This window comes from Adelges cooleyi, unplaced genomic scaffold (assembly GCF_023614345.1).
Source record: "Adelges cooleyi isolate 19-005CV unplaced genomic scaffold, UGA_ACOO_1.1 ACOO_flye_CR_arks_rails_tigmint_CR_PRNA_108, whole genome shotgun sequence".
In the NCBI taxonomy this organism is placed as follows: Eukaryota; Metazoa; Arthropoda; class Insecta; order Hemiptera; family Adelgidae; genus Adelges; species Adelges cooleyi.
The window spans coordinates 6,117,764-6,141,370 of record NW_026095761.1 but is presented as its reverse complement, the minus strand read 5'-3'; the positions used below and the strand labels follow the sequence as shown (position 1 = coordinate 6,141,370).

General features: G+C 29.1%; 2 protein-coding genes across 2 annotated transcripts; one reads left to right on the top strand and one right to left on the bottom strand.

The window, feature by feature from the left end:
- Positions 1-7,636: 7,636 nt before the first annotated feature.
- Positions 7,637-10,788, bottom strand: LOC126840747 (vitamin K epoxide reductase complex subunit 1-like protein 1). The gene is made up of 3 exons (XM_050576678.1): positions 10,619-10,788; positions 8,250-8,359; positions 7,637-7,871 (listed from the first exon to the last, which is right to left on the bottom strand). The coding sequence occupies exons 1-3, from the start codon at positions 10,786-10,788 to the stop codon at positions 7,651-7,653; spliced, it is 501 nt and encodes a 166-aa protein (XP_050432635.1). The 3' UTR covers positions 7,637-7,650.
- Positions 10,789-11,853: 1,065 nt separating this feature from the next.
- Positions 11,854-23,404, top strand: LOC126843501 (putative ammonium transporter 1). The gene is made up of 10 exons (XM_050581064.1): positions 11,854-12,067; positions 15,831-15,920; positions 16,647-16,874; positions 17,259-17,461; positions 17,583-17,816; positions 19,012-19,123; positions 19,187-19,290; positions 20,048-20,174; positions 20,248-20,316; positions 20,836-23,404. The coding sequence occupies exons 1-10, from the start codon at positions 11,962-11,964 to the stop codon at positions 20,895-20,897; spliced, it is 1,335 nt and encodes a 444-aa protein (XP_050437021.1). The 5' UTR covers positions 11,854-11,961; the 3' UTR covers positions 20,898-23,404.
- Positions 23,405-23,607: the final 203 nt, after the last annotated feature.

Here is a 23,607-nt window from a genome sequence, read left to right as displayed (position 1 = left end):
TTACACGTGTATAAGTATCGTAAAAAACCAACAGATGTTAAAAAGTATTCTTGTTGTTTATGTTATGTTATTATGATGACGAAATGAATAATAATAAACTTGAATTTAACAATGATATTGCTACTTTTTTACATCATTATGAATGTAATTGTTGATTAATAGGTTTTGCCTTATACATCGTATTATCGTTATTATTATATTATCGCTTTCAAGTCTTAATGTATATAGAACGTAAGAATTTGCATACTATTTTTTTTTTTCATTTTTTGCAAGCTGGGCGTGTGTGGGATATTGTTTAACGTATCGTTGATTAAATTACTCAATACATTTTAGATAATTCATAAATAGCATGGGAGGACTTGACATGGACTATTGACAAATAATAGATAACATAATATTCTAACAGGACTATGTAGATATACATAATTTTGTAACCCTGTGAAGCCTTCAGAGTGAAATACCTACAAAATACCTCGTTTTAACATAATTTGTAATATTATTATTATTTGTAATACAATATAATTTAAATTTAATAGTCTGGAATCCCATCCAAAAATACAAATCTTAAAAATAGAATACACAGTTAAAAAAAAATCAACAAAACATTTAAATTGCGTTATTAACATAAATTACAATATTTATATACACATACATATGCATGTGATAGGTATTATTAAAATCATATTAACTACCTACATAATATCCAAGGTATAATTAATGCTTATTTTGATTTTAATTCAATGTTTTTTTTATAAAATTTATAGGATTTTATACAATAGATAATAAACTTATTATTATTTTACAAATTTATTTTTAATTGAGATTTTTCCGTAAATGGGTTTATTATACAAATCTCTCGTTTTATATATTGTTATGTAACCTGCATATGTAAACTCTGCTGCCAATTATTTTTGGTTTTAGCATGGATACATTGTGAGAGCTTTGTTTTCTGAAATATTTTTTTTCACCGTGATAAAAAACCGGAAATATAATAATAATAATATTTCAGGTTTTCAATTCGAAGGCCGGACTAGTTTTAAAACAGAAAACGTTTGTGATTCAATTTGTTTTTTTATAATTTCGGTAAAAACACAATAATGTATATGCCAGTGCGTTGACAGCTATAGAACAAGACTTGCGTCGGCGATAATTAAATTGAACAGCGAACATTCTATAGTCTATACCACAGCTGAGTAAAAGAGAAATGGCAGGTAGTCACCACTATGGAAAGCGTGCGGACCATTGTTACTTACATATTATTCACACTACACATACAATGTGACAGTGAGGCATAATAAGCGAATAATACACTTTTGAATTCGTGTGACAGTCGCAAAAAAAAAAAATTACACGTGCAAACTTTTTTTAATCTATGAAGTTATACACCACTATTGCAGCAGGGAATTAACAAAAAATGTATTACACCTAAACGCTTTGAACTGTAGTTACGCCACTGTGGAAAAGTTAATTTATTATACGTCTAACGTTATAAAAAGCTTACCGCACTAAAAAAAAAAACTTTATAGTAGTTAAATATTTTGTTTTTCTGAAGAACTATGATAATGACGCCCAAGGGCTAAAGTAGGGCCAGAAAAGGAGACTAAAAGAAATCGAATATATGTTAAAACAGCTTTATTTCATAAACATATCAACATGCACAACATTTATAAGATAATGATGACTGAAATCGTGCCTGTATAATATAAATATTATATTATTTTTTTTGGTAACATATAATATAATAATAATTATTATACTAATATATAATTATGAATTACTCGATTGGAAATAATTCTATTATTAGATTCATTTGATACAGAAAATATAGTAAAATACAGTAAAAATAATAAGTAGCATTAATTTGTAAATAAATATTACGGCGCGATGAAATGGTAGAATTGTCCACCAGAAGGGTAGCAGAATTTATTGTCTGGTTCCCTCTGGTTAACCAACACCAGCTGTCCGCACAACTGTATAGGTACGTATAAAGGAATACACACTACATTATGCTAAAAAAAACAATTTTCACGCCGTTTGAAACCTTGGACGATGTGCGTGAGCGTGGTAACTTAAAAGTATCGAACGCATCGTTTAAATTTAGACAACAGCCGACGAATTTTATCGCCCAAGGCCACGGCCGGGCTCGTTGTCGAGCGCAACAATTTTATTTACCACCGTCAGCTGCTGCTCTACCCTCTACCCTCCCCTCGGGCGCCGTCCGTTTCGTCAGCAGATGCATAACAACAAAAACACAACGGTGCATCGTGTGCAAGGTGAACTGCAACAAGTTGCAGCGGCACACCGACCAGCTGACCGGCCAAAGATTGTGTAATCCAAGTATTATACATCCTTCGCTGGTACCAGGGTCCCGTGAGACGACTAGCGCGCAAACGGCGTCGCCCGTGCCGACCGTCACCGTTGCCGCCAAAACGACCGACGGGCGACGGTGGCTTGCATACGAGCCTCGGTGTAGCTGATACCCTGGTCGTTCGGCTCGAATGCCATTTTATAAACGCAAACGTTTGATGTTGATGTTGATTATTAAAATAATAACAATAATAAGACTTGAGAAAATAATAAGGCTTTTTGTGAGTAAATAAATAAAAATGTGAATGATAATTATTAATAACATAATACAACCTACAAGCACACTTCTAGCTGTCGCGTCGTTGTTGTTCAATAACTCGTGTGTTTTATTATTATTAATTATTAAAAGTCTCAGTTACAAATCATATTAAAGAAAATATGATAAAATATTTTCTTAATAATATTTTCTTAAATGTTTTCAATAATATGTAGTATAATAATGTAACATATAAAATCTGAATAATGTTTTTTTCTCATTATTATTATGATACATTATAATAGTTGGATAAAGATAGATTAAATAATAAATATTAAAATTAAAATTGGTATTTCTTAAAACATTAAAGATTTAAATAAAAGTACGTAATTACTAATAAGTAATACGTACTAAATTGTATGCACAAAAGCCAACACAGCATAATATTAAAAAAAAATGGGCTGTGGGAAATGTCATATTTCTTAAACATAACTGAAAGTGATAAAATAATTTTCAATTAAACGCTTCGATGGGTCATGCGAAACTGTAGACGGTGAAAACATTAAATATCGATAAAATAAATTATGTAAAGGTAAAAGTGTGCTTTAAATTGTATTATTAGTATTAGGAGGATACAATTAGGGTCTATCGACTATATGCATTGACTGCAATAATGTATAGTTGAGTATTGTGTTATGTATATTCAACACAAAAAAAAAATTGTACATTTTTGTGGTTAAGCCGTTAAGGGTTTATTTAAATAATTAGTTATTTTACAATATATAACTACAATTGTTGCTTAGGTTTTTTTCTTTATTCAACATAATATTTAAAAGATCAATTAAATGCATGGGACACACACGAATAGAGTATGAATAAGTTATTCTGAAAAATTTTTCCCACCTACCACTTAAATTACAATTATTTGCATAATTACAAGTACACTGGCGTTCACGGTTTATTGAAATCACTGGTTTCAATAGTTTTGGGCGTCAGTGGGAAAAAACGCACACAATGTATTTTACACTATAAGTGTACATTACGTGTTTATGTATGTACGTACAAGCATATTATACTCTCAGAAGTAAAAAAAATAAAAAACGGATTATGGAATGGAATAAAAGTATTATTACACATTAATATTCTCACAAACCGATAAACATTCAACCGTGGACCATTTATTATTATACGTTTCACTTTAAGTATGCTATAAATTTACTTAGTAATAATACATAAAAAAAAGAAATAAAACATTTTGTTTTAGGTTATTTCATGAGTTATGCGCTTAAATGTTTTGGTATAACATGTTGTATTATTAAATCGCCGATAGTGTAATAATATATACTATCGATAATCCTGTATGTTTATTTTTTTCATTGCATTGACCATAAATAATCGTGTTACATAAACAATTAATTGTATTTATAAATAATATGTAATAGTATATAATTTACGGTAATAGCGTTAATGCAAAAGACCAGTTTGTTGTTTCGTCATAATTAATTTTCACTGTATATCTACTTATATTTAATATTATATTGTGCCGTATAAAACAAGGTTTAAAGTACCTACATAATAATATGGGCGTTTATTAGTTAAATAAACAAATAATTAGATTAGTTTAATAAAAATACTAATATGTGGGTGGTTTGCACGCGTCAGAAAATATGTTATGTAGTAATTTCAAATTGCAATCCGATAAATTCGTTAATATAGTATTCCGTATAATTCAATAACCAAGAAAAACAAGTACAAAGCATAGTATTAGTTTAAAAATGTAATGTATTCGCATTGATTTTATAGAATTCGATAAAACCAACGACAGTAGGGTGTAGGGTTTAAACTGCATTTTATTTAAACATCTTATAAAGTATACAGAGGATAACTTGTAAACAAAGACGATACAATTCATTGCATTTTCTGTCATTTTTTCTTTTTTTGTAAAATGTACTGAATGCGTACAAAGGTCAAAAAAGACACTTGATGTAAGTATTTAAAAGTTTCTTTAACTAAACATATTATTTTTATTTGTTGAATTTCTGGTTAAGAGATAATTTAAAGAAAAACAATTCGACTTTACTATTATTCGCTAATGGAATAATACCTAACACTTTAATTTTGAATATAATGATATTTTATGAAATATAAAATATGTTTTTAGTTCTATACTAAACACAACTGTCAAATTATTTTTACAATCAATATTTCAAACGTAAACACATTTTTTATACTTCAAACAAATATTAAACTAAAAAAACTATAAAATATACTAATGTTTATTAATTTCTGCTTCATTATAATATGTCATTAATAGCGCTAGTTAATAAGTCAAATCTTTTCTGGAGGGGGGGGGGCAGAGAGGGTTGAGTTTTAACAAATTCAACGCACGAGGTCTTAGATGAATAAAATAATTATAATAATTATTATTTTATCGTTTTTCTTTACAAATCAAATAATCAAACTATACGTTAAATCACATGTATAATCGTGGCTTAAATATACTAGGTTATTGCATCTCTAACCCCTCCCCGTTAACATGTTCGATGATAAAAATAAAATAGCAGCGTGTAAGGGTCAGCCAATCAAATTAAATTATTTTATAATGGTTTTGTGTACATTTTTATCCGGAAAAAAAACAATTATGTGCTTCACAGCCCCTTACGTTACCATTTTGTGCATTGATATATTATAACAAAGCTTGTATAATAACATTTAAGCCACGGTGTAAAATATGGAAAAATAAATTCATAGCAAAATCAAATTTGAAATTAATAATTGAAAAAAAAATGGCAACCTGCGAACAGCAGGGCCGTTTATGGGATGTGTGGGATAGTTTGATGCATACGGGTGTGCCTCTCAAATGCGGACCCCTTGTCGAAGGATTGACGGAAATGTCGGGGACACTGCGACCGGGCGGCCGTGGGCTTCGGGAGTGTCCTTTTCCAACCGCGACACCGGAACATGTGACAACACGCATGAGCAGATCGGCCTAAACTTCACTCAGGGATCGATGTTCAGCATGCCATCACTGGACACACCACTCCCGTACACCGGTGTGCCGCCGGTTGTATATATACCAAGCGAACGGCCGCATTCGAACACATGCGAGAGCGACGTGTTTCCAACTCCGTTTTCTACAATTACAGTTGTAAAAACACTCGGTCTGTACCGTTGCACGTTTGTCCGGAAACGTTTCGGTGAGATTGCACGATGTGTTTTTTCGAAAATTCTAATCCGTTTGTCCGAAATCCGATATTTTCCGACTGGCCGCAAACGGACGGCCGCGAGAGCCGCGAAGCCGCACCGTCAAAATCGTCCAGCAGATGGCGTTGCCATATTGATGCCGGCCTGGCCGTCAGCAGCTCACCGACTCGTCCGTACCATATTATATTTTATCGTGACCGTAACACCGGCATTATTATTGTATAACCGACGCATCGCAGCCAGGAGAAAATATCGTGCAACACCGTACCGTTACTGATTTTATATTTTCCCGTGGCCAAATATCCTTTAATAATTAATTCTCCAACTTCCAAGGATTAATTATTCAAACTTAATTCCAAACCGCGTAGGTATAGAATGAGTGAATTGTTTTACCTATAAACAATAAATTATTATAACAATACCTACGCGAGAATACGCGCCAAACGCTTTCTCGCCCAACTCGCAAGGTTACCATAATATAGTTTTTTTTTTTGATACAAAACATTTTACCATTATAAAAAAATATATATATATTAACTTTGCGAGTTGGACGGAAAAAAAAATATATTAATGTATAGATAGGTATATGTCAGGTAAACTAGAAGAAATGACTTTTTGATATGTTACATCAAATATAATAGGAATTATTTGTTTATATTAGTTGTCAGCTGAGAGGGACCAGAGTTCGATTATTGTGTAATGTACCTTGTAACAATATACGGTTAAAAATTGTACTCTCAAGTTAAATTTATTACAATATCATAGTATATATATTACCTGAAAAATAGGACTGGCTTTAAATCGATATTATTATAAATATTATAAAACTTATATAGACATCCAGTCTAGTGATGTAATTAGTTGAGATACGTTATTATAACTATACTTGCCCTCAGAATTTATACTACAAGGTGCGTTCTTACAACTACGTTTATTTTGCTTTTACAGTGTTATCGCATGTTGAAATGAATATCTTTGCTCATTTTGTACTTAATATTATGTTCTGCGTACGGATAACCGGATTAAGTAACTACCTATCCATGTTATTTATTTCTCCTGGAGTCTTTTATAGCAGAATAGCTTGGATAATTAAATGTCGGTGAAAAAACATAAATAAGTAGGTGTTAAAACACAGTCGTGTACTGGGTATTGCTGGTAACCACCGATAGCGTGAAGTATAAACCGTAGTTAGGCTTATTAAGTAATTAATATGATGGTCGTCAGAGAAGACACATTATATAGATAACAATATTTACTCTACTCGAATTGCCGAAGCTAAGCAATCTTTCAATAAACGTTTCTAGAACAGTGATGTACGTCGATGGACGCGATGCAGTGAGCTTCTAGATGATAGGTAATATATTCGGTAATTTGCGTATGCTATTTAAAAACATTTACATCGCAACATGTAACTGTTTGATTTCATTTTTAATGAATTTTATGGCGAAGTCATTGAAATTGCACGTCCTCCGCGACGATTTTTAATGGATATGACACAATTTTTGGTAAAATTGCTAGTTTTTTTTTCTCAATGACAATTTCGCACGCGCAATGTCTTTTAAACAATAAACAAAACCGAGATTTGGGTGTGTACTCGGTTAGTATAGCAAAACGACATAATATAACATTTCAATGTCACTGGTCACATACAGCTCAGATCGCATAAACGACATTGGTGTTATAATTTTTTGGCACTCCCGAATGCCGAACCGCCGACATTCCTGACCCACTCGCCTGGCACCCACTCTTACAAATAAGATAACACACGCAATGTAGGTACCTACCTTATTCCTGGTCTGGCGGTTAAATAGAAAAACAAGTATTGTCAATTTATTTTATTTTTATTTCAATATATATACACCCGTAACGCAGTATAATAAATTTCAATATTTTTTCGCATTCGCCTTTCCGCCAGTACCCCGCGCTTTCTGTTTGGCCAAAACGCACAAAAGGTTCAAACCGTTCACCAGGTATGTGGTCACGCACACCAGACACAGTTCTCGGATGACAAACACCAAAATGCACGCCAAGTAAACCGTCATCAGATTTGACACAATCGCCAAATAGTAAAGTGCGTCCAAGGCTCGTCGGTTGTCCGAAGAACCTAAAAATATATTGTCAATAAATAAATGCATCTATTCGGATTGAACTAGTGTGGGCATAATATGGGTTCCCATATTGTAATCCACAGACTTTTTAAGTAAAGGACTGAGAACATTGAATGATACGAAATGGTCCCGTAGAGTAAAGTCGATTATAACTCATTCCGTTAATAAGTGACAAAGTTAAAGTCATCCACTATTTATCATATAATTTTGTATCGTTGGAAAGTCTTATTACTAATTAGGAAATAAAATACAATATTTAAATATCTTCTCACGAATGATTATAATCTTGCTTTTATAACCGAAATTATGTAATATGAATATGATATATTATGAGGTGCGCAGTCCATTTTTTAGTTATAGTGAAAATGTCATACTTAATGCAAACATGAGGGCGTAGTATACCATTCCGGTTAGGCCGTTGGGCACGTTGAGTAGTGTGTCTTTTCCAAATACATATCTGATAATCCCAAAACCTTTGGCGTACCTGAAAAACGCAACTGATTACATAACATAAGATTGAAAATCTTAGCTACGCAGAAAGCGGTTCCTCGATCCACAATAGTTTTAGAGCTTAACTGACATAAAAAATGCTTTTCTCAACATCAAACATTTAAGCAAATCCTGAATAGATTACAAAACGGATATTGTATTCTCTCTAAACTATTTTCCAATTTTGATTTAAAAATGGGTATTTTCTCTCTAAAACAGTTGTAGATTGAATAAAATGCATTGTTTGAGAAATAGTAAAAAAAGTTGTCCACAAAAAAATTATCATAATATTTTATCAATAACATTATGACTGAGTTTTAAACAAATAAGGAATTCTTATATAAGTGCCTTGTAATTCTGCAAGTATTATGACACATGTGTATAGTTTTTATCAGTTGTAAGGCGTAATTTAACTATATATATTTTCTGTTTTTTTTTTCAAATTTCTTATTGTTATACAGACTACTTAAAAATGTATTACAATTTTTATTTTTTATTTAAGATAATATTTACAATCTATACAATGTATGTTAAGTATAATAAGTAAATGTGTTAGTAATAATAATAAGTATGTAGGATGACTTGAATGGCTTGAATTGAACTGACACGAAAATTAGAATTCATCGACGTAACATCGATAATACTTCTAAATTATTTTCATTTATTTAATATCTAATAATTTAGTTTTTTAGTATTTCGGTTATTATAATTCTGCCTACTAATTAAAAAGTATCAAATTAAAAGAGGTATTAGCTGATATTTGGGTAATTAAATTTAATAATTTATATGAAATATATGGACAGTTTGTCAGGCAGCGAGTGGCAAGCCAATAGCCATCTAAAAAAGTAAAAGTATGTACATGTAGTATTAAGTACATAATTTTCCGGATTAACCCTACAAAAACTAACAATTTAATTGACCAAGTTTTAGCTTTTTAAAAAAAACATAGCTCTACATTAATGATAATAACTAAATCTACATTTCACAATTTTTTTCAGTTAAAAAAAAAACAAGTTATTATCAATATCTATATAACTACATTTTTAAAGGCATGGTGTGACGCATTGGTTACTTCACGTTCAGCGCCTAAAATAAAGATAAAATAAATAAATAGTAAAAAAATACACATGTGTATTATCCTTTATATAATTTACTAGTTTGATTGTATCTCAACCAAAGTTTTGTCTGTTACCTTTTATTTAGAAAAAAATACTAAATTATTATTATTATTATTTAAAATAACGTTGTTTACTAATTAGGTATATTAATAATATTTATATAATTATATTAACTAAGTACACCAACACTTAAATAAAATATATAACACGTATTGACTTATTACATATCTGTTTTAGGTTAAAATAATATCATGTTACTAGTGTAGCGATAGCATGCAAATTATAATATGTCTATCCCGTGAAGTTTTACCAGACGAATAATCTCATTTTGACTTATTATTTTTAAAGTAACTGAATAATGAAATGTCGGTTTTTTCAATACAGCCTATTTCACGTGTCAGTCAAATGTATTAGTAATAGTAAATGAAGAAGCAAGGTATAAATTATATTTTAGATACCTAATTAGCCATGTATGCAGAAATTTGACCCTACATTTTTGTTTTACTTAGTTAAGCAGAATTGGTTTGTTATACAATATTAAGTAATTTTTATTATTCTATTTATTACTCTTATTGAGATAAAACGTAAACATTTTTTACTAAGAATGAGTGTTACTCTAAACTCATTTAGGTACTTAACACTTGAATTTATTATTATCATGCGATAAGAGCCTATTCAACTATTTACAATGTACAATAAAATTATAAAATTTAATTACTTTACAAGTTCTCATGAGCCACCTTTCATAACTAATCTAGTGAAGTGTTACACATATTGACGGTAGATAGTTATAGGGACGGATTGGGAATTCAATTCCGGTTTAGAAATTGTAATTTATCATGGCCGCCCAGAACATTTTTACTTCTAGTTTTCTAACAACTTGAGAGAATAAATTATTAAAATCTTCCCATATTTCCTCAGCGATTCTTGGTATCCAAAACAATTATTTAGTTACAATATTAATTTATTAACAATTTTACGAAGAACAATTAATAATAAATTCATTTATTCGACAATCTTAAAAATATTCAGTTAAGAAAAACTTATATCCAAGTAATATGTATTAAGTATTGACCATTATAAGCGGTTTTGGCTATTAGCGTAGGATCAACAATTTGAATTGTTTATCTACTTACGGTGATAGAAAAGCCGATGAACATTTAACGTATTCTTTCACATCGCAAAAAGGTTTGTAAATTGGGTTGTTTTCCAAAGATACTTCCACGTACAGAGCGTACATGGATAGACAAAATCCAACTAATGCACATAATTTAGTGAGTCCGTTATTCCAGCTAAGCGCAAACATTATTACTGACTTCTCCCTGAAGTGCTAACACATGAGTCGTGTTTAATCATACATGAAATTAATTTTATGCAAATCCTGTCAGTGTTTATTTTTGTAAGGGACATCATCGCTAACCGTTGTCATATTGACTATCGATTTGAAGTAGACATATGATACAGGTCACAGCGAAATATTAAACATATTAAATAACCCTCTATAATCATAATAATCCTTCTTTCTAAATCGAATTGTTTATAAAAATGTTTTCGAAATTTAATACCGAGTAATAATAACAAAAATATCTTCTCCGTACAGTCACAATCATTTTCCAGCTCATGTATTTCTTTATTAATCTAATTAAGATGTTATTGAACCATCCACAAAGTGAGAAATTTCCATGGTAAGTGCTACGGATTTTTATTATTCATAAATGTTTTGGGTTTTTATAAGACGTTAGTTAACAACTATCTATATAAATCGCCTCTTTAATTATAGTTAAATGTAAAGCTTCATTATTATTATTATTATTTTTTTTTTAAGTGCTAAAGGGTATTTTTATTTAAACGATTAAAAATCTTTATAAATATAAATCAAAATACCCTATTTAGTATATTATTAGTCCTCTATTCGCTGTAAATTGTAATCGTTGCGGAAGTGACCAAAAGTATTAAGATTTGCTTGATAATTTGGTATTTTGTGATATGAAGTAATTCATGTAAGTTCTCTAATATAGGTATGTAAGGTGCGTACTTAGATACTTAATATTTTGTACACGTCTTTATTTTTCCATGACAAGCGACATCGTTGCGATAAATATGTATTATTTTAGCGCATAAATATATTTATATAAACGTATAATATATTAACGTTTAGTTAATCCCTAAAATTTCCGCCACTAGAAGTATGTTTGAAAAATGATGGTAGACAGTCAATACTTATTTAAATACAATTAACGTATCTTAATTTCACCTGGTCATGAGCAATGTTTGCAGCAATTTATTTTTATTACTGCTACCCTCTCCAAGTTTTGCAAATAAATTAGCGGTTGCACGTTGTTCGTGCTAATACTTCAGTTAGTCAGATTCAGTGTGCGGCAATCGATCGACTCAACTCGGGACAATAACGCATTATCCAAACTTATTCCACAAATTCAACGTTTACTCAGAGTCTTACTAAATTGATTTTATTTTCAAAATGAATTTAACAAGCTTGAATAACACGACAACTCGTGAGGAGTTTGAAGACCTGAAAAATAATGTTGACGATTTGTTTTTAATTCTCAACGGAGTGATTGTTTCTAGTAAGTGTTATATTTTTTAAAACCCTTGCTAAATTCACAAATCTTTCTTTTGATAAATTGTAAAGGCAAATTGTTGGTGGATAATTTTTTTTTGTATGTAATCGAAACAAATTACACATTAAAATGTTTAAGCGTTATCAAATGAAAATTTACATTTTTACGTTTAGTTTAGTCAAAAATAATAGTAAGAAAATAAAATAAATGTCATATCACCCATAGATAATGTTGCTCTTTACTTTCTAAGTTCATACAATTTGACAGAAAATTAATTATAAATGAAAATTTTAACGTAAACAAAATAAAACTCAACATGTACTTTATTTATTTATTATACAGTATTCAGAATATCAGATAATTCCAACGTTCTGTAAAATATGCTAGATTGTATCTTATCATAGTTATCATACACCAAATATATATTCATAATAACCGTTGTAAATTGAAATCAAACAATATCAATCTTATTCTAAAATACATTTTAATTTTATTAAAACATATTACGCTTGTCTGGTTAACGATACCTAATTAAGTTAATAATATTTCTTAGAGAAATTCATTATTTTAATAATTTAACGAAAAATGAACAAAAAGCCTAATAAAAGTATCAAAAAATTATAATAAACAAATGTTTGTGGACACTAGACAAATTTTATTGTATACTTTTAAATGTTGTAATTAATACTATAATGTTTAATATAAAGTCTTATATGTGGGGTTCAGTATAACAATATTAAGGTATATAGCATAAAGATTTTCATTTTTATTAGTTTATTGACTAAATATTTTAACCAATATTTGCATGTAGAGAAAAGAAATGTAATACTGGCATTAGATACACAGCGGGAAAAAATACTAGTCTTACAATGATGTGATTTTTGAAGGATTTAATTTTTCTAGAGTCTAAACATATTTTTAAAACATAATGTCGAAAACTAAACAGTGTAGGTAAAATGTATATGTATGTACTATATATTTTATATAAGACTTATACCATTAATAATGTTAAACATAGAATTTTCTTAGCTGAGCTCTTATCACATAAGTTTACTCAGTAAATAAAAACAAAGCTGGGTGGTAATCATTAATGAATTTTTAAATTTTCAAAATAAAAATATTGTATCGTTAAACCATTATATTTTAATATATCGTAATAACAAATTTATGTTTACAGCTGTTGTTTTTTTAAATTGTAATTAAGTGTATTAAAATATTGCGTTTTATTTTGAGTTTTATATCCAGTCGAGTATCATATAATAATCAAAGTTAAGTATTATAATAACAAAACAAATTCAATTGATTTAACCATGAAATTAATTATTCATCAAAATTTATAAAAATGTAAATTTTGTATGTAATTTATATGGAATATTATGATTATTGATTAAATTTAGTTGAAAGTTTATTTTTAATAACTATTTTACCATGTTATGTAATAAAACAATTCTAGATACCGAAATAATATATTTTGTGATATAATTAACATAAATATAATTTTGTGTGACGTAAGAACCGCATAGTAAAAATAAGTATAAATTTTAAAAAATGAAAAAGCCTTACATCAAGACTACCTTGAGCTAATTTCGTAGGAAGTTAAAAAAATGTGCATAGGTACACGATATTTAACTTTATTCTTAAAGGCCATAAACCTGTTTGGTTTTATCTGTTTTTAAATATCACTTCACTATATCTATAATAAACTCGAAGAAATAGTATAGACTATACAAACACTAGATTTGACTAAAACACGAGTAGGTACATAAATATAGTGAGATGACCTCAAACTGTAATATTGATTATTGTAAGACTCCTAATATAAATACATATGAAATAATAAAATATAAATATACAGCCAAAAAGTCCGTTTAAAAAAACCCGCATTGTTATTATGTTACTGTTGATAAGCAACACATGTTTCGTTTCCACAGGTAAAAGGTGTAAATGGGATTTACACAGAAATGTAATACATCTGCTATATAATATAATTTAGTCACGTTAGGTTAGTGACTATACATCATATATTGTATATTAATTTATTTAAGGATTAATTTGTTTGATTTCCCAGAAATAGTAATAATACTAATAACAACAATAATGATATTTATTTATGTCGTTTAGCAAGCTAATTATTTTAAATCAATTTCAATAATTATTTAAATCTTCTTCGTCTTAGTTGTAAATTCGTTTATTCTTTTGTAAACAAATTTGGAAAAAAACGAATTTTGATAACGGCTCTACTTTTATTTTTACTTTAGGCTTCAAGGTTGTTTATACATTTTGTTTTAGCTAGATACTATTTATTTCACTTGCACCTAATATATATGCCTTGTTGAGGTTACTATATCTGTTATAGGTTATCGAACATTTGACCGTTTATGTTTTCTTTTCTACACTTTATTATTAAACATATATTACACAATCTATTGGGTTTAATACAAATTACCATTTAAAACATCATAATACCACATTGCTAACACGTTGCCAGGCTACCAAAATCACATGCACGTGGGTACTCACACCAAATTGTAAACCATTTGACTTTTGCTAAATTTTTTTACAAATTTAGTAACCATACAAAATAATTAAGAATCATAATCCTAATAATAAATCACATACAACAATAGTCATAATAAATAACCATAAAAAATAAGAATTGTCCAATTCTTTTAACCCTTTGAGTCACACATTAATTTTGTTTTTATTTTTTCAAATTATTTTGATGGTGGTTTCAATAAGATTCTATAATTCACAACCCCAAAAAATATTTAAAAGGTGGTTTCAATATAATACCACTATGACTCAAAGGGTTAAAAATGATTTATCTAACAAAAAATAAATCGTAGTGTACAACAATTGAAGATCCATTCTTCATTAATTTCGCATCAAAGCTAAAAAACGTAAACATTTTTATGAGTGTACACTAATTATCATAGTATAGTTATAATATTTTTGTATCGTTAACGGTTTGGGATAAAATCAGAAAATAGCCTTTTTTTTAGATCAATATTCGAGATGCATGATATTATCAAACTTAACAAATCTTGTTGATCATTGATCATAATATATAAACCTACTTAAATTTAAACTCCCACTTAACAACCAAGCTATTACCGTAAAAATTATATTTTACACTATTTTTATATTCTTAAGTTAGGTTAGTCCATTATAATAATTTTAGTCTGTGAACAATTCAAGGTAAAATTTGGTATTTAAAAGAACAAAAGTCATTTGATTGCTCTGAAATATAGACGTCTTATATTTATTTTGAGAGCATATGCATACCTAATTACATACACGTTATATAGTATAAAATGAAAGGAAACAAAATAATGACTGTCAAAGTTTGTATCGACCGTACTTAACTTGATAATTAACTAGTCATCATACATTTGTCGCAAATAGCTCATTACCAATTAGTATAAATAGACACTGGCTAGTCAAATTGCCACTGCGCATTCATTATAGTATTTTATTAGTAAAAATAATAATAATATAATCAAAAGTAATGTTGTTTTTTTAAAAAAATAATCGTTTACCGTGTATGAACCTTTTTAATGAAAATTACATAAATCATTACTTATTAGTTCTTTTACTAAACATGATAATGATATTTTCTTTTTGACATATACAATGTGGTGTAGGGAAATTTTTAACTCTTTAATACAATTTTAATTACAAATATACAAAAAATATGAGTGCACTCATTATTTTTTATAAAACCTAACAGCTGTAAAACAAAAATAAAATACCACATTATTTTTTATAGTAATTCAAGTCGGACTAGCGTGTCTAGAAGCTGGATGCATACAACCTAAGAACGTGACCAACATTTTATTAAAAAATGTTTTGGATCTGTGTGAGTATACAGTGTCAATATACTATATTTAAAAATTTACGAAAAATTAAAAATGTATATAATATAATATTTTTTTTTTAAATAGTCGAATTAGTTCCCAATTTGTATAGTCCATTCTTTAGATTTAATACTAGACTTGTACAATTTGTATAGTCTATTTTTTTTGCTTTCACTTTAGATCCAAATTGTTGCTATAACATAAACAATTTTTCAAAAATCTGAAGTCAAACTTTTTTATACTTTTTATAAATTTGAAAACTACACTTTACCGTATTAAATTTCCATGTTACTATGTGTGACTGAGTCAACAGTTAACAGGTATCTGAATAATATTTGTATGGCTCATTTGTTTACGACATTAATTGGGATTTGTAAAATCCCAGACTGGACTGTTTGGGATTTGGAGGTACATTCGCTTAACAACGGCAACAAATTATTTTAGACGGACGATCAATCCTTATCGTATTATTTCGTATCCTTCAATAGTAAAATTGCAATTTAAAGCACTTTATTACCCTTAAAATGGTTTTATCGATAGTTAATATTTCTACCAATGACATCATTACTTTCCCTCCTTTAATAATTCCTACTGTAGACCTAAACTCAGCTCAGTCCCCACTATGCCTTGATTCCACTGTGCTGACTTTTTTAAAATAAAATAAAGTAAAAAACCACTACTTTTCTAATCGAATGTATTGTAATTAATATCACTTGTTTTTTTTTTAGTTTTCTGTTCGATTTCCTACTGGTTGGTCGGATTTGGTTTAGCCTACGGAAATGGAAATCCCTATTACGGCGTTGAATATTTTGCTGGCGTAGGACTGCCTGAAAAGCAGATGGCCTTCTGGTTTTTCCAATTTATTTTTGCAGCAACCGCAGCAACCATCATATCTGGAGCCGTAGCCGAACGATGCAATTTTATAGCTTACATATTTTATAGTACAATAATATCAGGTAAAAAGCAAAACATTATTACCATCGAGTCGAATCCTACCAACAATACTAATTTTTCTAAGGAAAACAACTATATTAGTATGCATCAAACAAATTAAAGGGCACGTAGAACGTCTTGTATACCATCTACCTTTTATAAATTGCCAAAACAACTTGTGTTTGAATTAATAATAAATGAATACGTTCTGCTCTGCTCGTTGCATACTAATAAATGTGTACCTATATTGTTAGTTGTCATGTCGTATGCGATATTATTATTTTGACCATACACGTTCGGCAAAATAAAATGCCAAACCCGACCAAATAGAAACGCTCTGTAGGTATGCCATGTGATAGTAATATATTATTATAATCGTAAAAACTGGTACTTGGGGGACGTTTCAGGTGTGACTTATCCAATTGTCGCGCACTGGGTATGGTCTCCAAACGGCTGGCTAAACAATCTGGGTTATTACGATTTTTCCGGTGCAGGAGCCGTCCATATGCTGGCTGGAACTTGCTCGTTTATCGCCGCATTGTTCCTAGGACCTAGGATAGGACGGTTCGATTACTTAAACGAAAAAGAATTCAAGGGACATTCAATGCCGGTTGGTCTGAATGATGATAGCACCTACAAGAGTGAAAGCACCTACCGTTTTTTGGGCTCAATAAACGCTCAAAGACGATACATGATATTCTGTACACTATAACGTTCTTGTACGTTTCCAGCTAGTGGCCATCGGTACCTTGTTGATCATCACAGGTTTCTTGTCGTTTAACGGAGGTTCCCAGGGCCACATTACCCAACCGGGTGACGGTATTAAAGTGGCCAAAAGTATCCGCAACACGATCGTAGGCGGAAGCGGAGGAGCCGTATGCATCATCATATTTGCTAAAGCTGGCTTACTCGGCAAATCTAGATGGCCGTTCTTGATGTCTATCAACGCCATTCTTATTGGAATGGTAATAACACGTTTAGCGTATACTATAATAAAGATGTGACTGATTTACATAAAAATTATTAATTGTAAATCTGTAAAATCATCGTAATAAGCTGTATAATATTATGATAACCAAGTAGATACCATAATGTTATCTTAACAATGTTAATTAACGTTTCTCAGAAATTAATGTGTTGCTCAATACTTTTAAAATGCTACTTTATTAGAAAAATCCAAACTTTTTTTTTTTTTTGAAAAATAGAGAACTTTAATAGATAATTTAAAATACAGTAGAGTGACATATTTTATCAATTTGTAAAGAGATTTTACAAATACCGTGGAGTATTTTTTTTTTCACACATTCTTTTTATAAAAATAGGAAAAAACCCTAAATTTTTAAGAAAGAAAAAATATTAAAAAGGAAGTTCTCAATTTTTGTTTTGAATTTTTTTCCATACATTTTGGCCATGGTCGTAAAAAGTGTTATTAGTTTTTTTCTATACTCTTCTTTTTATCGTTTTTATGGTATCTCAAGGCATCAAAACAAATTATTAAAAGTCGGTTTCTTATGTAAAATAATCTCAGCTTTCTAAAAATTGGACATTCATAGAATAATCGAATAAACTACTAAAAAGGACCACAGGAATATATGAAATAATTATGTGTAAAAATAGGATGAGATTCCATTTTTCGACACTATAAAATTACACCTTCTTTTTTTATCTTTTTAACTTTTTAGATTATAAACTCAATTTAAAGACTTTTTATTACCAAAAAAAAATCAATATTTTTTTTAGAAAGCTGAGATTATCTTACATAAGAAACTGATTTTTTATCATTTTTTTTTATGAACAGATTCTATAAAAAAGAAGAGTACAGAAAAATACTTTTTACGGCTATGGCCAAAATATTAAAAAAAAAAATCTATAAAAATTTGAGAATATTCTTTTCATCGTAACAGACATGCAGGATAAGTTTCACAATATTCCACGAGGGGTACTCCAAAAGTTCGTTCGTATTTGTCGTTTTCACCCATATAAACATTAGGGTAGTCCTTACATTTTTTTTTTTGTGAAACTTCACTTTTCAAGTCACTCCAAATATTGAAAAAAAATGTTTCCCTAAATTTTACAAATTTTTCTATGATCCCCTGAGGCATACTTGGAAGCCACGCGAATATTATTATTATAAACTTAAAAAAATATATACTATTTTAGGTGTCGGTTTGCGGTGCAGTAAGTGATTACACGTACATCTCGTCGTTCGTCATCGGAGTCATAGGTTGTCTGGTCTATATAGTGCTACAATTCTTAGTACCCCTCCTCCATGGTAAAATATTATTCTACTGAATGACAAATAAGTATAAGTTACTGATACAATTTTGAATTACAGTTGACGATCCGCTCGAGGCGACTGCCGTGCATTTCGGAGGAGGTCTGTGGGGAGTAATAGCTGTACCATTCTTTATTGAAGGAGGCATTTTCGAAAACATTAGTGTAAGTATATAATAACGTCAATTAGCCCGATTATAAAGAATGCGTTGTTATAATTTTTTTTTTTGCATACTGATAACAGCATAAAGTTTACAGCTAATGAATAACTTATAGTTAATAAATATGGTAATGTATTATAAAACTTGTATATATATATATAATATATATACATATAAAATCAAAAAAAAAATGCATTTATAGCTGTTACTAGATGGAATAAAATCTAAATTTTACAGTATCTAGATTTTCGGATTATTTTTGTTTTATCAAGTTAAATAATATAACTTTTGTTACTAAATACATATGTTTATTTAAATTATTTTATTCAAATACGTATATCCAGATAATCTGAAAATCTATCCAATCGGGATACTCGCATATCACTAAAAGATACCTCGCCGTAATTTTAATTTTAATGACATAATTTTGTTTAATTTACATGGGTATTTATTACAGAAAACAATATTATAAGTCGTTATATTTTTTAGATTTTTAGCACAAACTAATAATTACTCAATTCAGAGAATCCATTATTTTACATTAGTACCCAACGAAAACCAAACCGGGTTTTGCATATTAAATAAGTACTACGCATTTTTTTTTTTTGAAGAACTTAAAAAAAATAGTAACTGCCCATTTTGTTGTAGAGCCTTGTTTGTTTATGTTCCATAGAAAATGATAGTACTAAATACCACTATGTTTACTAATTAACCACTGTGTTATAGTATTTTTAATTGCTTACATTTTACATTTGTTACAGCAACTTAAATATAATTTGATTGGGGCGTGTGCAATAATACTATGGTCTTTGCTTAATAGCATTACTTTATTTGGATTCCTGAAAGTGTTTGATTTGCTAAGAGTGTCCAAAGAAAAAGAACTTAACGGTACGCTAGAGTGGAATATTATATTGTCATCAAATTAGTATTTTTATTAAACGGGCAATTATTTTCCTTTAAGGTTTGGACATAAGTCTCCACAAAGAAGTAGCGTATCCAGTATCTACATTGCATGTCTGCGAAGAAAACTGTAAGTAATGTTAAATCAAATATTTTAGTAAATTTTAATTTTCTAAATTTCTGTGAATCCAAAGAAATAGGTGTGAAATTTATATACATACGTTGTCCATCTAAATTATGTTTAATCTGTGATAATAGCATAAGTGCAATCAGCTGGGAGTTAGTGTTTCCCTAATCCTTTCAAAGAAAAAATTAGTAATTTTTGGTTGCGCTATAGTGTGAAGTATAATAATAACGAGCAAGACTCTTTTCCGCAAAAACCTTTCCTTTTGCACCAAAAAAAAATTAGCTGATAAATAGTCTAATAAGAAGATGTCACATCAGTAGGCCACGGATTTGACTGACCCGACCGAAAATTGAAGGTACGGTTTTGGAGGACATGCACAACAATATATCTATCATCAAAACTATTAATTTTTAATTGTTATATACCTATGACCCTGTAACCTAAAGCCTTAATTGTATGTTATGTTTTTCTTTTGAATACCAAAATATTTTGTAAAATATTCTTGAATTTTTTATGTTCTAGACAAGAACAATATTAGCTTTACAAAACATGGACTGGATAATCTCGCGTTGGATACACGATAGAAAACGTAGGATTTTGTTTTGGCTGTAATTATTTTATTTATGATACAACTTTGACTTGTGAAAATGTTAAATGCTATGTATGATTAAGTGGCGTTTTATGTTATTAAGTCGCATTAAGTGGCGCACAGCTTGTAGGCCCGATAAAACTCACGAACTTATTTAGTGTTCAGAATTTTCAGAAATACAATATCACGAATTTGTCCGGTTTTGAATAGAACTTTACACTTAAGTCTAATTGAGATTATGATAAAAATACAGACGCATTAACATTTTGAATCGTCGACTTTTGAATGTTATCATTTTTAACTAGGTATTGTAACTATAATATTATAGGATGTCTTTTTTCGAAATTGAATTGAAGACAGTGTCATTATGACAGTAATGTTGTTAGTTCATTTTCAAAAAAAATATATTTTAAGTATATAATGTATTATTACGTTTTGTAAAAAATATTTAGGAGTTTTAAGACTAACAGTATAATTATTTTATCAATGTAAAAATAGGCTATTTTTTATTTCGTTTTTAAGTACGACCAATGATTGTTGAAACAAAATAGCCAATCTTTTTACTAACTTTAATGTATTTTAATGTTGTATTGACTCATTAATTTGTAATTATACATATCATATGTAAAATGTAGGTTACGAATACCTACATAATATGGTGAAATAAGTATAGTCAATAATGTTCATTTACATAAACCTAGTTTGTATTTAACTTAACTTTGACATTTCAACAACGTTAAAAACTTCAACATTGTGTTTAAAATGTATCAATGGAGTTCTTATAAAATACTTTTGTGTCGTTCTAATTTGCTTTTTAGTTTGTTCGTTCTGAACTTTTATATGATTTTTTCCGCGATTTTATTTCACAACCCCTTAGTCCTTTACAGAATCTTTTAATTGTTTTTTTCGGTGAACGCTCCATATCTTCGTCACTCGAACATTTGGTCTCCATTTTGTTATAGTTTTCCCGTTCCGTTAATTTCTCGTTTTCAAATGTGTAGCCTTGGGAAATGTTAATGTTACAGTCATTTTTCTGACGTAAATAGGAACTATTGTGATAAAATTAAGTATTATTTAAGCATATAACGATACTTTTCAATTTTTCGTCGTTTTCGTTGCCATCCTGTAATAAATAATACAATTAATTCCTCTAAAATGTGTTATGTAGCACTAGTAAATTGTTTACTAAGAATAATACACTATTGAGAGGACACCACACGTTTTGTTTGTTGTAGTTGAAGAAAAGCTTTGTAATATTGAATTTATATTAATATAATATAGAAAACAATATCGTGCACCGTATGTCGTGGGTTTTTTATTTCTCTCATAGGTTTACTTTAAATAATATTTTTTTTTAAATAGTATGTGTTTTTTACTATTCTTCTTCAATACAAAATTATTTAAAATAATCCCTGTTGTACGTCATATAACACTAATTTTTAGTAAAGATTTAAGACAAAAATCGCTATACAGGCAAAATATGAGAGGGAAATAGCTGATCAATAAAAATAAAGACTAACATTGAAAAACCCTTTATGCTGGGTTATTTTATCTAATGGTAAGTAAAGCTATTTTAACAATGTGTAATTTTTGTATACATATTTTTTCCATTCTTATTTTAGTTTGTATATATTATCGTTAATCTATGTAACTGTTGAGCGGTTAGATTTATAATAAAGGCTATTAAAATTTTTTAAAAAAAAAAAAAACATTAAAAAACGTTGGAAACTGACGCTAATAAATAGCCTAATTAAAAAATGAAAGACTCATTATTAGTGTGCTAACAAAAGTACTACATTTTATTTTTAAATTAAGATTTTGACAAAATGTATTTATACCGAATCCATTTGGCAGGTGTTCTCTTAAATTAGAATAACTGATATGCTAAATAATGAAATTCCAAAATTCAGTTGATAAAATATAAAAATAAATGTATACAGATGACACTTACTGGTTCATTATCATCAACTGATTTCCTAGTTGATGAACCAGCACTGTCAGCTACATATTGCGTTCTGACGTTACTTTTTTGAATTTGATCTGCGTCATCATTCGTTCGATAACGATAAGTACCTGTAATGTAAATTCATTATGAAGTCAGTGCGTTTTGTGATTAAATTATGATTGTGTAATATTGAAGGATAGTCAATAACTAAGCTTGGGGTAAAAAAATTAATTTGGTTGATAGCAATAAACTGTATCGGGGACTACATGGCAAGTGTTAGAAACAACATATTATTTCTTGAATAAGTAACTGAAAAGTAAAAAAACTGAGCATATGTTTACCGGATTCTCTGGTTGCTTTCTCACCGACATACTCCTATTATAATAGAATAAAAGATGTATTAAAAATATAATTAATTAAAAACGGATTTATAGATCACCAAAGATTGTTGTTTAATGGTTTTCATCAATTCATTGTATTCTGCTTGTGTGTAATTACATCTTCTTGGGTTCATTAAAATGAAATATATACTAATTGTATAGTGGAAATTCGGTTAATTTTTTAGATGGTTTATTTTATTTTGTTTGAGGATTTAGTTTATTTATAAAAAACACTGATTTTTATATTAAAACAGCTGTTCATTATTTCAAATAGCCAATATTATTTATTTTCCATTGAAAGTTAGTAAACGTTAAACTAATATAGATTGTTAAGTACTTAGATTCTTGGAGAATTTATTTATAACAAAATGACTAGTCAA